The 14,383-nt window shown below is 47.9% G+C and overlaps 1 protein-coding gene across 3 annotated transcripts; it reads right to left on the bottom strand.

Moving 5' to 3' along the window:
- Window positions 1-1,628: 1,628 nt before the first annotated feature.
- On the bottom strand, window positions 1,629-14,162 carry U2AF1 (U2 small nuclear RNA auxiliary factor 1). Of its 3 annotated transcripts, XM_074324804.1 has the most exons (9): window positions 14,014-14,135; window positions 10,881-10,968; window positions 8,015-8,081; window positions 7,119-7,185; window positions 3,761-3,810; window positions 3,506-3,604; window positions 2,961-3,094; window positions 2,776-2,868; window positions 1,629-1,908 (listed from the first exon to the last, which is right to left on the bottom strand). In XM_074324804.1, the coding sequence occupies exons 5-9, from the start codon at window positions 3,788-3,790 to the stop codon at window positions 1,767-1,769; spliced, it is 498 nt and encodes a 165-aa protein (XP_074180905.1). In that variant the 5' UTR covers window positions 3,791-3,810; window positions 7,119-7,185; window positions 8,015-8,081; window positions 10,881-10,968; window positions 14,014-14,135; the 3' UTR covers window positions 1,629-1,766. The 3 variants fall into 3 exon arrangements, with proteins under 3 accessions (XP_074180905.1, XP_074180903.1, XP_074180899.1); XM_074324802.1 differs by lacking the exon at window positions 7,119-7,185 and having other exon boundaries at window positions 14,014-14,162; XM_074324798.1 differs by lacking the exon at window positions 8,015-8,081 and having other exon boundaries at window positions 14,014-14,161.
- Window positions 14,163-14,383: the final 221 nt, after the last annotated feature.

Below are 14,383 nucleotides of genomic sequence, written 5' to 3'. Positions count from 1 at the left end.
TTTCCTACTAACAAGTAACCATTACTGAGCACTCACTGCGCACATGCCAGACACTGGCCTAAGCACCAACTGTACTACCGAATGGAGTCTCTTAAATATCATAAAAGGTGGGTGCTCCTTAGAGGAAGACGACACACAAGGGTCGAGTCTGCAGCTAGTGAACGGCAGAGCCAGGACTCGACTCCTGCCTCTGCTCTCCCCACCTGCCCCTCGTGCAGTGGCAACCGGCCCAATCTTGGGATGTTAGGTTGAACCACACGCACTTGCTGTTTGATCTTCACTGACCTATAAAAAATGGCAATTTCATATGATTCAACTTGTTAAACAAAAAAAAACAAACGCCTGGGATTTGAAGCAGGTGCCTCAATCTTTGCCTCCTGCCTCAGGTGGGGGTTTTCTGAGTCTACGGTCCCGCTGCAGGAGGTCTCAGCGTGCTCCCCAAGGCCTCTCCAGCTGCAAGTGGGCCAAGTGCACTGGATGTGCCCGGCGTCTTCTGAGCACGTCTGTCCTGAGACAGGGCCCGTCTGGGGGCTGAGAGCTCTTATGCTTGCCTTCAGTCCCCCAGGGACAGAGGGTCGGTCCCCTCCCTAAGAGCCATACTGAGCCACCTGCATGAGTCATCCAGCCAAACGGACCCCACCACCAGGGACGGGTAGTGAGCGACCTCGCTTGCTGGCTGGCAGACCCCTGAGCTGGGGACCTCTCCTGACGGGCCACATTTTCAGGCCTGTCCTGGAACGTGGCATGGGAAGGCAGCCAGCTGGTTGGCCTCAGGACTGTGTGATGGAGAAGCTTCCATTATGTAAGAAGAGACCTTGGGCTTCGTCTCTGAACTTTGAATTTGACGTGGGAGGACAGGTGCAGTTCCTGCAGTTAGAGTGCTGGCGTTGTTCCCATTTGATCTGCACAGCTGTTGCGGGCACGTCCCTGGACAGTGGGACCGACCATCACGGGAGACAGGATGGAGGGGTGTGAAGGCTCAGCCTTGGCTGCAGGGCGGCCCTGGGCTTAGTTTTCGCATGCTTGTCACCTGTTCAATACCTTCTTGGGTGGCAGCCAGCTGTCTGCCATAAACTAGGAGGGGCCATGGAGGGGCAGCAGATGAGGGCTGGTACCCTCCGCAGATGAGGGCTGGTACCCTCCTTGGGCCAGTCTGGGCCACCCCCAGCTTCCACCCAGGGTACTGAGAGAGAACACCGAGGGATACTGGGGTACGAGTGACCCTCTAAATCCAGTATTGCACTTCTGTGACGAAGCGGCACCCACGCCAGACGCCCAGCCCCTCTCCCAGGAGAGGAGGGTGCAGTGTCTAGACTGACGCGTAAGCACGTATTACTGACTAGTAAGTAAAGGGACCTCACAGGCCATCTACCCCCGTCTACTCAGCCTCAGGAGAGAAAGTCTGCATTACCTGTTAATATGCAGCTAAGAAACAGATTTAAACTTTTCCCATGTGAATTTTCCCGCAACTGGCAGGTGTTTTATTTCAGATCCTTAAGTTGAATATGGCGTCATTTCTACCCAAAGTGACTGATGGACACTAAGCCTCAGGTCAGCACTGAGGATATGCAGGTCTGTAAAGGAAGAGAGATGTAAAGACATCCACAAGAAAAAAGTCACACCAAAACTACTGTATCACTACAAATTTTATTCAGAAACCCATCTTTGTTTTTTTTTGTTGTTTTTTAAAAAAAATTCCCATTATGAACTTGTTTGGTCATCAACTACAACACTTTCTAGCAGACATACGGTAAAAACGGCACGGCTCAGAATCGCCCCGATCGTTCCCGGTCTCTGGAGCGCCTCCTGTCACGCTCCCGTCCCCCGCCGCCGCCGCCGCCACCACCACCGCGGCCACGGTCTCTAGACCTGGAGCGACGCTCGCGGGACCGGGACCTCGATCGATGCCTGCAACCAAGGGAAAAAAACAACACGTTGGCATCCAAACCCAAACATGTGACATGAAACCACAGCGACTGACACTTTCAAATACTGTACCTCATCCAACTGATGACACTAACACAAAGACAAGAGTGGCCCATTTAACTGCAAGCCGCACTGTAGGCTGTGCCCTGACCCCAGACGTTAGTGCCAGGGCAAAGGGCACCTTACAACTGAGCGATGGTGTCCGTCAGGCTGATTTCAGGGGGTGGGCAGGACTCTTTGCCTCCCATGCTTCTTTTTGTTGCCAACAGGACAGAATACCAAGCATGTCTGCATTGCTAATGTATGTTTAACAGGAGAGGGATGAGAGCCACTCTGGGGGCGAAACTCCACGTCTGGAGGAAAAGCGCCGCATTCCACCCTCCGATATCTGGCCTCTCTGTCCTGTGAAACGACCGGCTGCATTTAAACACCACAACCAGACAGCTATGACCATACTCCATTCTGCTGGTGGTCTGCAGGGGCAAGGCCAAGAAATGCGCCCAAACCAACAAAACCCAAGAAGCCCCAGTGGAAATATGCAGTATACAAAGGAGGTTACGACCCCCAGCTAAGAGAATAAAACTGCACACACGAACGAGTTTGCACGGTTTCCCACTCGGCCGTTCCCTCGCTGAGTTACCGAGGTTGGACCTCTGCTTAAGTAGGAAGGTGGGCACACGAATATTCTTCAAAGAGCACGTTTTCTATTTCAAACAGGCACTACATTCCAAGCAGCGCCTTGGAGAGAACAGAAATGACACGTACGCCAAGTTTGGCTTGCAAATCGTCTGGAACAAAACACACACACCACCCAGACCTGAGCGTCAGGGCAGACACTCGAACACTCACTTCTTGCGCCTGCGCCCGTACAGCTCCCGCCGGAGCTCTCTGGAGATTGGCTTCAGGTGCATGAAGTTGCAGAAGCCGCCCCGCGTACACTCTCTGGGGGAAGAACCAGACAACGGTCACCCTGCGCTCGTGCGCACAGCCCTTTCTCCACACGCGCCCCCAGCAGCCAGGCTGCCCACACCTACCCCATTTCATACTGGCGGCAGCAGGCTTCTCGGAAGTCAGTCACTGGGGACAGCTCAGCATGGATGGGCTGTCCGTTGAACCAGCGGTTGTTCAAGTCAATCACGGCCTTCTCCGCGTCTTCTTCACGGCGAAACTGAGGAGACGCAACAAAAATGCTTGCCACCCACCTTCACCGCACCTTTCCAATGACTGATCCAAATATGTCGTGTGCTCACGCAGGTAAGGTAATTAAGGCAGAATCAAGCTGTACAGCGATTTAACGATTAGATAACGTTGTCATGGTCCAAGGTCATGCCAAACGTTGCCTTGGTTTTGCAATTCAATTGGTAAAAGAGTAAATGTAATGATCTGTGCAGGCAGCCAGTTTCACTAAAACCCACCCAGCCCTCCTGCTCCCACCCAAGCTACAGCTGGAGCACCGGGATTCAAACAGTACACCAAGCAGTGGCAAGTTCAAGGTTAACAGCTAGAACAACAGGCGAGCTTTCCTCATCCCTTGTTCACAGCCAGTCGGGAGAGAACCCCACTGGCATCTTGCGCCTACCTTCACGTACACGTTTCCGACCAGGTGGTCTCCAAGGTTATCACAGACATTCATCTCCTCGACCTCGCCGTACTTCTCCTCCATTTCTGTAAAGACCTCCTGAAGGAGGGACAGTGGTGTAAGGGTCATTACATGAAAGGTGACAGAGTAACTCCAGGACTCATGCTGGAGTGTTTTTATCAATGGGGAAGTTTTCATCCCTCCCAAACAGAGAAGGCGACCAGGCCTATCAGTGTCAAATACTCAGTATCTCACCTCAAAAAACTCATCATAGTGTTCCTGCATCTCAACGTCGCTCACAGCACCTGTCAACAACAGAGACCTCACTGGTTAGCGCAGGGACGGCGACCGCGAACTCTCGTGCTTACATCAACCTGCCACCGTGACACACCAGCTTATCTAGAGAACCCGACAAGGCTGCGTCCTACCGAAGCACTGAGCAGACTGCACCACAGCCAACTGGTACAATCGTCAAGTGTGGCGAGACTTAAACGCCCTGATGAGCCTCAACTCTGGCTACGAAAAGCACAAGTTTTAATTGGCATCCAAGGGCCACATTTTCAGAAAGTGAGAAGAAGGTTGACTCTCAACTTAAAAATTTTTTAAATGAAAAATTTCTTCCTTTTAAGGTTTCAAATAGAGGCCCAGTAATCACATTGGTGTTTCCCCCTTTATTAAAATGAAAGCTGCATTGGGGCGAGTGATTACAAGCTTATGTCCTGACTACTCTGATTACCAGCCACACAGAATTAATGCTATAAAATATTGATGCGATTAAAACCCAAACGACCATACTCAGTAGGATAGTCACCAAGTTCAATTCCAGTATTTTGAATGCTCTTTGGATCACGGGAAAGTTCAAAGCTTTGTTGAAGAAAGCATTCTTATTTTATATTCCCAAACTATTTTCTTCAAGTTTCTTCTCTGTTAATTCACATGCACTACGTGAAATCACACCCCTTCTGTGGGTAATTTTGCAAGTTTACACGCCATACGCATTATCGTCTCTACCCAATTTTAGAGTTTTCTTAACCTAAATCTGGGAAATCACAAAGCTGGCGTGTCATTAAGTTGATGTTCCAAATGGCTACACCAGGGAGCCCAGGAAGGCCCGAGAAGCTTCTAGGAGGGCCAGCTCAGTCTTCAATCATTATTTCCACAGGCCACGCTCTTGGAACTGGTGGCCTCATCTGGTGCCACCCACCGAGGGCATCTGAGCTGTGGCGCAGGGCTCTCTGTGCAGACGGCTGCCTTACAGCAGTTTCTAAGCTCTCTTGAAAGCATTTTTATCTTTAAGGACAAGACCTTCAATCTTTCGATTCTGAGTGATTTCAGTTCACTTTCTAACCCATGTGAATGGTGGTGGGGCACCCTCCCCGCATTTTAGTTATTTTTCACTTCCCAGGAATCCACCTCACTTTAGAACCCCAAACTTAATGAATGCAGGAACAGCGACTGCTCTTGAGAGCCTGCCCCAACTGAAAAGCTAGCGTGAGCAGATCTCCCAAGGAGAAACCAGAAGAGCGAGGCCCATTGCAAAGGGCTAGTCGCAGTGCTTAAACTCACTTGCTGTCCCCATCAGAACCGTGAGGACAGACAGAACATACCTACACACTCCAAATCAGAGCAGAACTGAGTTGGGTGGAGGTTAAAATACGAGCTGCATTCATGGCACTCCCAGTGTTACATATAACACGGAGTATTACATTTCAGTAATTTCTGGCAAGCTCGCATTTGAAAATGCTTGATAGTGGGCGTGTTTTACCTTCTGTTTAAAATATTTGAGTCAATCAAAACTACTTGAAAGGCAGAAATGAGTGATTAAAAACTAATCAACTAAAAAATTATTTATATGACTTAATATATTTTAAACACAACTTAAAAAACACCCAGTTTTCTTATAGAAACATTCTTAAACTGGGATTCATTATTTAAGTTTAACCCAAGCATAGAAAGTTTTTTTTTCTACAGATGGGTCATGTTCAAAAGAACCATTTATTTTAGGAAACTGATGAACCTAGCCGGTTGAAATTTTATTGGAAGGGTCTGTTGTCAAATATTTCAGGTTTATCAACTTAAATTGGTTTTCTTCTTAAAATGCTGAATCAGAACTTCCTTTAATTTGTACAATCTGGACCCCAGAACTGGAATATTCAGTATAGCCAGACTTTTCTTTTGTAGCATACGCATAACAGCACTGTGAATCGCAAATAAAGACACAAAGAAAACTAACACAACATTCTTTTGCCAGTAAAGCACCCGCAGTCCGCAAGTAAACAAGCAGGGCAAAGAATTATGAAGTGTTGTTACTCCGTCACCTACTTTTCACTCATTTACCCCAGGGCAGGGTTGGTACAGAAATTATTTAATTCAGTCGACATATAAAGATTTTCCTCCACCTAATCATTTTACTTCTTTAAAAACCCAAAAACTAGCTATTTTAAACCGAGGGCTCCCAAGTCAATCCTGCTACCATCAGATTTGGGAAAAAATTCTCCACTATCAGGTCAGTACTAGCACAGGAAAAAGTTTAGTGTCTCGGCAGGAAAACCTGACAAGACAGCCCCTCCCTGAGGAAATGGGCGGTAACCGGGAGGCCTCCCCGGGTGGGGCCAGGACGAGCGCTGCCATGACCATTCCACCCCGTGCAGGTCACCCACAAATGGAGGGGCTCCGGGCCAGCGGGGCACTGCATGTAGGTCTGATCGCGCCTTCTGTCTGAGTGTCCAGCTTTCAAACAGACTGGTGGGTGAGAAGCACCCGCCCTGTGGTTCGGACCCTTGAGTCTACTGCGAGCCCAGGACGTCCAATTCATCCACAGGTGACTACATGGGTTCTACAGCTCGAGGGCTCTAAAATTTCAGTTTCAGTTGTGAACTTCCCCATGACACTAACATGTACCTTGTTCTCTACCCCGCAGCAAATACAATATTCGTAGATCATATATATTTGCCAATACAGGAAGAACCGGTACTGTCTACTGAATGCCCATCTGGATCTACTGCCCACCAAGCACCCTGTATTTCCCTAACGGAGGGAGCTAGCTCCTGAAGGCGGAGGTATTTACGTAAAGTACCCTGGTTAAAACCTGAGTTGGCATAGGCTGGTTCTGGGGAAATGCGGGGATCCACGCAACTTGGAGGCCCCGCACCTGGGAAACACTCTCAGGACAACGCCCTCACAATTAAAGCATGAGCTCAAGAATGGCGTTTAAGGGGGAAAACCTAACAAATAAAATCTGAAAAGTAATTTCAGGAGTTTGTTTTTTAAAGGGGGAAAAACTTTCCAACACTGCTGCTCTCGCAAGAGAAGCACACACTGGGCATTTGAGGCGCGTGCGCTCCCTGGGATGGGGTGACGGCAACCATCCAGAGAAAGAGCAGCAGCTCCAAGCGACTGCGAAGGGCGCCCTCTGCACTCCTTTTCTTCCTCTTAAACAAGTGGCCAGGAGTTCCAACGTCCAGCAGAGGTTTCCATGGGGTCAGTGGGACAAAAGCTCCCGCCACCTCTAGTGGAAGTGGTCCTTGACACTACAGCGGCAGACCAGGTGGAGTGGACGCTGAGCTCTGACACGCAAGCCCAGGGGACGGGGAAGGAACTTGTATGAACTTACAGCGCAAACCGTCAGCAGACTGGGAAGAGTTTTGAGGGTTACGGTAAATGTTCAAGAGGGCAATGGTCTGAAATACAAAACGCAACAACTTTATATTATGGAAAATTAAATGTAAACACTTAACCGGCTTCCTGTGGTGGTCGCTTCAGTCAAGACTCAGTGCTGAAAAAAGAGGAAGTTATTTCTTTCGAGCAGAGACGTTTCCTTAGCTGATGGCTGTCTCGGAGCCCTACACTGCAGTGCAGAGATCCCATGATATGCCAGCATTGTATTTCTGCTCGCAGAACGTCAAGACTCCATCTCCAAGTTCCAAGCCAGTTAAGAGTGCAAATAACTTGGCAGGCTACCATCAAAACATTCTCAGATGTTACAGAAAACTTTTAATGGACAACTGAGAAAGAAAAGCACCTGTGTAAACGATGACAAAATTATTGTATTAGAGAAATACAATAATTACATATCATGAAATCTCCACTCCCTAGAGGAAAAATTATAATGGTGAAATAAAAGCCACACTTATCGGGCAACTTACCGTTATCGATTCCTAAATACTCCTAAGATTGATTTTACAGAAAGAACTTAATAAGTGCCCGGGGTTCCGTCACTGTGAAGGCCAGTGATCGGCTGGTAACATGCGAATGTCACATGGATGGACCCTCTCCCGTTAACAAGTGTCAACCAAGGGAAGAAAGCCAGCCCGTGACCTTGCCCAGGACAGCCGCTGGAGCGCAGGCAAGTATTAAGTGCTTGCTGTATATGCCAAGGAGTTCCACCACCTTGTCCTGTTTGCAACAGCTCTATGTCAGCAGCTCAGAAGCCAACGTTGTTTGTCTCAATTAAGAGTGGGCTCTTTAGCACCATTGTTTTAAAAGAATTTCTCCAACTGTGGGACTTACAGTGTGAGCCGTCAGCCGTCTGTGCACTGTTTTGGGGGTTACGATAGATGTTTTGAATCAAGATGGTCTGCGGGGAAAAAAAAATAAAAAGGGGAATTCTACTGGCTGCTGTGCATATATTAGACAATTGCAAAGAGACAACTTGTTTGCAAATGGCTCAACGCTTGTTTGCTTCCCGCAAGTCAGACACTAGTTTTTCCGAAGAGTTCACCCAAACCATCATATTATGAAAACAGAGTTTGAGCAGTGACTTAGGTCAAGTCAGCCAGCAACCAAGAAGAAATTACAGTTATTCTGAGTGGTCCCACATTATTAAAGTGTTTTCTACAAGATAAATAATAGAACATTAACATTTTCTCACACTTTAAGCTAGCAGACACTAAGAAGTCAAAAAATTCACATTATAATCACGTTGTCCATACAAAATCACTTTTTAAACCGAATGCATAACCCAACTGTATGCAGTCCATCAGCTCTCTGGTCTCGTAGGAAACAGGCACACCAAATGGGTTTCCTAACTGTCACAGACACCTAGCACAGTTACATTTTCTGGGTGGGATCTCTGTTTACATAATACAATAGCTTAAAACATTTGCTCTTTTCCGATCCTTCTTTTAAGGGAAAAAAATCCTTTTAGCCCTTGTGCTTTAAACTGGATCAGGCAGACTTGAAACCTTACATTGTACCGTTCTTCTTAAAATCAAGTTGTCTGAAAAAACAAACCATGTTTAAGTTAGTAGGCTAATATAGTACATGAATCTTAACGTCCACATCACTGTAAGAAGCTCAAAAAGAAACCCACACTCAATTATGCTACATTATTTACAAGCTGAACAAATGAAACACCTGATTTAGAAAAATAAATGTTCAGTTTCAACATGTGTCCAAAACAGTTTTGTAAGTGGTTTTACAAAACCAGCCAGTTCCACTTCTAGTTACGTTTCAGGGGAGTGGCTGTGTGCCACTGCTGCCGGGCCACCCACCTGGGAGAACGTCCAACAGCCGGACCACACACACGTGACATGCAGACCCTCCACTCAGGGCCCGGCACCTTCCCCAAGCCACTGAGCACTGCCCTGAGTCAACTCATCTCGGGGCTGATGTTTCCCAAAGCTGACCTATCTATTCCCCACTGGAACTACCAGTGTGTGACAACTCTGACGAAAAGCTATACGAAGCCCAATTACTCAACAGGAAAATTCATGTCAGGTCTCACTCAGGTAATCTGGCACGGCTGTTTAGTGAAAGAGGCTTCACTTAAAGGGGCAATGCAGTTCCATTAAAATCAGGGGTGGTTACGATGACCTAAAACCAGCCAATTAAACTAAAACAAGATGCTCCAGTTAACACATATAACCGACCCCCCAAACTTTAATGGAATCATTGTCTTGATCCAAAGTACTCAAATTAAGCTTCACATTAACATCCTGAGGTAATCAATGATTCAGAAAGAAAACAGCCATGTGTGTCTGGGTAGCTTAAAGAAAACTGTGTAATTGCACAATTCCCCTCTCAGCCCAGCACTTGGTGCATCTGTAAGTAACCACCCAAAATCAAAAAACGCAGTGGACACTTAAGATGCTTGGTTACTGCCCGAGCTATGGCCACTGGCTTAGTGGCGAGATTTACTTAATAAATGAAAGCACTAAAAAAATTACAATAAACAAAATTTAAAGCAAGTTCTCCAATATTCTGAAATTCGAGGCATGCTCAAAGGTATTCAAAGATATTTTTATCATACTAACCACTTGGTGATCAGGAATAATGGGGGAAAGGAAGCTGTCACCCCACTTCTGAAAACAAATTAAATTGTGGGGTTTTTTATTGGCTTAAATTAGAAAATAATAATGTCTTTTTCTTATATCAAAGGGCTGACTTTCCTACATAATTGTAGAAAACATAAATTTCTGTTGTGTTAGAAGTTTAAAACATGTGAACAGAAAGATGAGCTCAAAGCAGCCTGGCAGCTTCCAGAAGCCAGACACAATAGTTACCCCATGGTTCAGAGGATGCACGTTCAGACTTCATGGGCGGTTAGAAGGATCTCAACAGCCCTCAGTCTGGAAAGACTGAAATATAGATTTTTCAAATTCCAAACACTCTGGTCAGCATGGGGGTGTTTTCTGTGCCTCTTACAAGTCTTTCTTCCTTTAACCCATCAGTGGCCACTTGCCTTTTCTTCAATTCACCAAATAAACCATCAAAACCCCTAATTTTTGATTGAACTAAACTCAGCAGACCCAAGCCCAAGATAACAGGCCTCTCTCAATTAATTGACTAGACTGGCTACGAATAATTGAAGTAAATGCCCATCTTCTAATGTTAAATTTCACATTTAATGTTTCTGTGCCGTGAGGCAACTTGCCGCTTCCCTGACTGCGGCACTAACAGAAGGGGCACAACCAGGGAGGGAGAACCCGGATGCCTGGCACCATGGGTCTGCGGGCAGCCACGCCAGCCTCTCCTGTAAGAGGGCTCCGTCCACCACTACTGTCTGGAGAGAGCCAAGAGCAGAAAGCCCACTCTGCACGTGCGTGGCTGGAAGAGGCTGCCTCCCGGACCCACGTCTGTTAGAATGCAGGGTGGGTGGCGAGGCAGCAAAGACTGGCCACAGTCACGGGCAAACACTAAAAACCTTAACAGGCTTCTTTAGTGACAACAGGGAATGGTGGTGCTCTCAGACCTGCCTCCTCCTCACTGGAATGAAAGAACACACTCACTTATGAACACAAATGGAAAATACAACAAACAGAGAACAAAATAACCCGCCTAATATATGGAAATTAACTGCTTCTGTAAAGTACATCAAATTTTGACAATTTACATGAAAGCAGAAGAAAAGAAAAAAAAAAAAAAAGAAACAAACCTGGCTAAAGGTCGGTTTATTGTGCAACCGAGAGCATCTGTCCCCATGACGACATGCTCCAATTTTGAAATAAAATGAACAGTTGACTCTGTAAGGGAAAATAAGAGTGGATTATTTTGATGAGAAAAGATCAAACAGATGGAAAAACATGATCCATGCTATCAAACTACTTTTCTTTCATTTCGCAAAAACACAGGCATGTCATTTTTTATTGGTGGCACATACCGTCCCCTTCCTGACAATATTTTAGGACGACTTAGCCTCAATTTGCCCCTCTATAAACATGCGAGAGTCTTTCAATGAAGGGCACGCTAACTCTCCTTCTTCAAATCCCTTCTTCTTTCTCTGCTCTATTGTTCTCTTTTACTGAAAGATCAGTCTGAAACTAACTGTAACGTAAAACGTATCTGTTCTTCAGCCTCCTGCGATGCAGTGCCCGCTCGGTCGACCACAGAGTGTAGTGAGGGTCAGATTCTGACTCCAGCTGCCTGTACCTGGACACGCCCCCCTACCCACCTCTCAGCGTCTCAGGAACCACATGTAACATGAGGAAAATGCCAAGCCGGCACTGTTCCGAGAATCAGATATAATGCATGTGTGCTTCATACACAGTACTCTTTAAACACAACCATTATCTAAATAAAACAGAAAACAAAGTCCAGGTTCTCTCACCCACCAAACCAGACCAACAAGGAAATTTCCAAACGCAAGTCTGAAGTAAATAATTCTGGCTTCAATACCCTGAAGACAAGCTACTGGGGGAACTCAACCTATACGTTCAGTGCCGATTGCAAAACCCTCCCTCAATACTGTTCAAATACTTGGATGGTCCCGATCAAATCAAAACCAGCAATCCAGCCAGCGTGACAGCAATGCTAGGAAGCTGAGCAGATCTGTGATGAACTATGAAACCTTACTAGATGGGTCTCATTCAAATTTAGACATGCAGAGGTGGAAGGTGGAAGGAAGGTTACCCTGTAGGTACATTATTTTTAGCAAGTGCCATATTTTTAGACAGTCAACCCCAATCCGGAGTTAAGGTCGAAGGGCCTCAGTGAAATCTGATGGGCCATGAAGACTGACCAGCCACTGATGTATTGTTAGGTAGCAATAGTTAGAAAAGGCTGAACTTCGAGGAGGAAAGTGATTATACTACACATGTCTGCAAGCGTACAGGTCTTAGAGCACCTAACTTGAGTATATAGCATTTTATCTTCAGAGTCACCTGAAAACGGAAGAGCTTATTGCAAAAATCTGAGAATGGGCAAAACCCATCTATGCAAGGAATACTCAACTATTCCATATAATTCAAATCCTTATTCCTGTACTTCCAGAGGTAGCTTTCATTTCCTGATGCCCAGTTAGAGTTTAGTATATTAGTCAAAACTTTTCTAGCATACTTTGGTGATCTGCTGTTTAAACTACCCAAATAAAATGAAAAAATGTGAAAGGAAAGGTGATTTGCTATCACAGAAGATATCAGAAAGGTTATCCCTACGCTTGGATTTAGAAAATGTTCGTAACTTCAAATGTATCATTAGTTAAATATTTTAGATTGGTAGAGACCTACATTTTACTTCTAGTTTGAAAAAAAAAGTAGAAATCATCTTCATTTTTTACGAGTTGATTTTGTTTCCTGGAAACTAAAACCCCACAAGTCTTCCTGAAATGATGTTATGAATAACGTAGACAAAATAAGCAAATTTCTTGAATTAAACCCATGACTTTTACAACATAGGTCATAAGTTATTGGAATGAACCCCTGAAGTAAGAGCTTTGCAGAGTAACAGTGAAGACGCCACCTGATAGAACTTTTTACAAGAACAAGGAAAAAACAGTGCGCGAGGCCCAAGTCACAGCCCACACTAACGCAGGAAGAGGAGGGAAATCACCCTGCGTGTTCTCAGCCTCCTTCTGCAGCACAGCCGCCTGTCATGCGAGGCCACTGCACAGGCGTTTCCCCTGCTGGGCCCTGCGACCTGCAGCACCTACAGCATCGGGCGCAGCGTCCTCCACAGCGTTTAACACATTTCACTAGTTACCCTTGACATGACACGCACCCCCTCCCTCCTTGAGAACAAGATCCAAATTTTATCCACCTCTGAGTCCCCAGAGATTGGCTGTGGGTTGACACCCAAGTGACTAAGACTGATGATCGTGCCTTGTGAGTTTTGCTGGGAAGAAAAGTACCCCCCCCCCCCCCAAACAACACAGGAGACGCTGCCACGTGTAAAGGAAGGCATTTTACACGAGAGGCTGCATCCTGGAAAAGAGAAACAATTCAAACAGTGTTTGAAAAAGTGGTGTTAAGACGTTACCTCTGACAAGCTTAGAGACTTACCGTTAAAAACACACACTCGCCCGAGCGCGACCCAAGACCTGAAGAACCCCAAATGATGGCTTACTCAGAGTAAATTAAGCCAGACGCTTAGTCTTCAGGGTTTCAAAGTAAGAATCATTCTCTAATTGTCTGACCACATTTCCTTGAGGCTACATTTCAGTCAGCGCGCTGGGAATCAAGGCGAAGGTGGCAAAGTCAGAGTTAAAATGTTAATTTTTAACCCAACAATTGACTAGGGAAGGCGAGCAACCGTAACAAAAAGAAAAAAACCACCTGTCTTCTCGTATGTTGCACATGCAGGTGTCTGAACGCAGGCGTCGTTCATGGTTAGTTAACTCAGGGTCTCACGACACTTTTCCACATCAATGTCTTTACGACCGGCCGACCCCACTCAGACGCGCAAGAGGCACGTTAAGCGAATAAAGCCCAGTGGTTGGGCCCCACGTTATCTGAGGACGCAACCCGGCAGCACTGGCCTCGGAGCCCTCCTGGCACAGCAGGCGCCCACGCTGCAGGGACCTGGTGACGCCGACAGCTCCGGCACCATTCACGGCGGCCTCCGAGCGCCGCGGGCCCGATGGCCGACGGACCGCCGGGCAGGGAAGGCCGCGCCGCCCGCCCGCGCCCATCGCCTCCCGCCAGAGCGCCCACGAGGCGGCGGCGGCGCGCGGCTCCGAGGCCGGAAGGGCCGCCCGCCCCTCCCCCCACGCGCGGGCTTCCTGCAGCCGCCGGGGCCGGACGCCGCGCCCGCCGCCTCCCCGGCCCGAGCCCCGGCGGGAGGCGCTCACTCACTTGTCTTTCTCGGTGCCGAAGATGGAGGCCAAGTACTCCGCCATTTCCCACCCGCCGCCGCCGCCGCCGCCGCCGCCGCCGCCAGTGCTGCCGACGCCGCCGACCCTGCCCGACGCCCGCGAGAGACGTCACCCGGACGCGACGACGCTCGTCCCGCCCCGACGGCCTGTCGGCGCTGCCCAATCGGGCGAGACGTTGCCTGCCTGTGGGCGGGGATTGGCGCGCGCGGGCGGCACCGCCCCCTCCATTCGGGGGCCCGCGCGCCCTCTGCCGGCGGGTCCTGGCTCCGCGCCCCCTCCCCCGACCCCCGCCCGGGGAAGCGGAGCGCGCAAACCGCGGCCGCGGGGGAAGGCGGCGGGTGAGGGGCTTT

The sequence above is a fragment of the Rhinolophus sinicus genome, linkage group LG01 (assembly GCF_036562045.2).
Source record: "Rhinolophus sinicus isolate RSC01 linkage group LG01, ASM3656204v1, whole genome shotgun sequence".
Lineage (NCBI taxonomy): Eukaryota > Metazoa > Chordata > Mammalia > Chiroptera > Rhinolophidae > Rhinolophus > Rhinolophus sinicus.
The sequence above is the reverse complement of the archived record's forward strand: the minus strand, read 5'-3'. Positions and strand labels throughout refer to the sequence as shown.